A 1504-nucleotide genomic window follows, 5' to 3' on the forward strand; every position below is an offset into this window, starting at 1 on the left:
TATGAATATAATAATATGAATATAGAAAATAATAATCGGTATTATTTACATGTTTAAAATCAGGTTGTTCATTTCCCCCCTTCTCCTCTCTCCTCCTCTTCCCTTCTCAGCCACCCGGTTCATGTGAAGGAGGAGCCTACTGAGATTGAGGAGGACAGTCGGCCTGTGTCCCTCCTGGCTGGCATCACACACAGCCTGCCGCTGCCGAGCGACGAACGCGACCTGGAGGAGGACCTTCCCACCGAGGAGCTGGAGTAGGACGGACTCTCAACGGGCCAGAGGGACGGGACTCTCTCCACTGGCTCCCTGAGCCCTCTCCCCGGTGCCAGGAGGAAACAATACATAAAAAAAAACAACAGCAACAGAACATTCAAGAGTAAATAGAAAGAGGAAAAGAAGATTTTTTTTTGGATGGTTTCAAAGAAAGTTCAAGCAACCAAGAAAGACATTGAGAAACTCCAAACAGGGTTAGATGACTTTTGTTACCTTCCAGAGGCAAAAACCAGACTGTGGAGCGCTGCTTTACCTCCACGTGTTCCACTCGGCTCAGAGGTGTAACACCACTTACACACCAAACCTGTGTGCAGACACACACATACACAAAAATACCCACACACACACATACACACTCGTGTTTACTTGTCACCCATGTTTCGTCATCCTGGCTGGATAGAATCACGTTTTAGATCGCAGGAGGCATGGACGCTCACTCGCTCCTCCTCATCCCACCCACCACACGCCCTTCTTCTTTCTCCCTGTGGTCTCTGGCGGCTTGGCTAGCTGTTTTTATACCAGTAGAGGTAAAAACACACGCATGTGTGTGTGTGTGCAACAAGCAGACAGACACACCTAGGGTCATGTGTATATAGACCGGGAGCAGTCACCGGGGGCTCGACACCTCTTCTTGTTTGAGTCGTTTGCTTCTTTGTTTTCTACAGTCTGATTAAACCGACTGGCTCTGAGATGCAGAGGAAAGAAGGAAGTTGATGGAAGTGGTCTGTGCGTGTGAGCACAAGGCAAGGGCGACCCAGCTCCCAGCCCGAACCTCGGACGACGTTTAAACATTTTTACTTCTGCTTTAAAAGAAAAAGAAGAAATTTTTTCTAACGTGACTACATCCCAACCCACACCCCCCTACCCCCATGATGACTGCAGGAAAAAGACCGATTGATGCTGTCTTTTCTTTCTCCTCCATCCGTGGATGAGCATGGAACACTTACAGAGGAGAAGCAGTGAGAAAAAACAAGGGAGGACGTGTCTACAGAAACATTGTGACTTTAAAAAATAAGAAAACTGTCAGTGATTATGGAATATAACGAGAAAAAAGTGTAGCTTTTGTCATTTCTTTTTCTTTTTAATTTGAGGTATATTTTTATTTTTATTATCATTGTTTATGTTTGAGGATCAATATTCCAGTTGTGGATCTCTGCTTTGACGTACCTCTTCTAAAAAAGATGTTGTCTTTGTTTTTGTATTGCTTGATTTGCTCTGGTTGTTCGCACCA

General features: G+C 45.3%; 1 protein-coding gene across 3 annotated transcripts in view; it reads left to right on the top strand.

The window, feature by feature from the left end:
* foxp4 (forkhead box P4) overlaps nucleotides 1-367 on the top strand; it is a 99488-nt gene extending 99121 nt beyond the window's left edge. For all 3 annotated transcript variants that reach the window (XM_070549303.1, XM_070549304.1, XM_070549305.1), the window contains exon 18: nucleotides 111-367. In XM_070549303.1, coding sequence (XP_070405404.1) covers nucleotides 111-258 — 148 coding nt within the window. In that variant the 3' untranslated portion in view covers nucleotides 259-367. The remainder of the gene's footprint in view (nucleotides 1-110) is intronic.
* The last annotated feature ends 1137 nt before the right edge of the window (nucleotides 368-1504 follow it).

The sequence above is a fragment of the Nothobranchius furzeri genome, chromosome 3, assembly GCF_043380555.1.
Source record: "Nothobranchius furzeri strain GRZ-AD chromosome 3, NfurGRZ-RIMD1, whole genome shotgun sequence".
Classification (NCBI taxonomy): domain Eukaryota; kingdom Metazoa; phylum Chordata; class Actinopteri; order Cyprinodontiformes; family Nothobranchiidae; genus Nothobranchius; species Nothobranchius furzeri.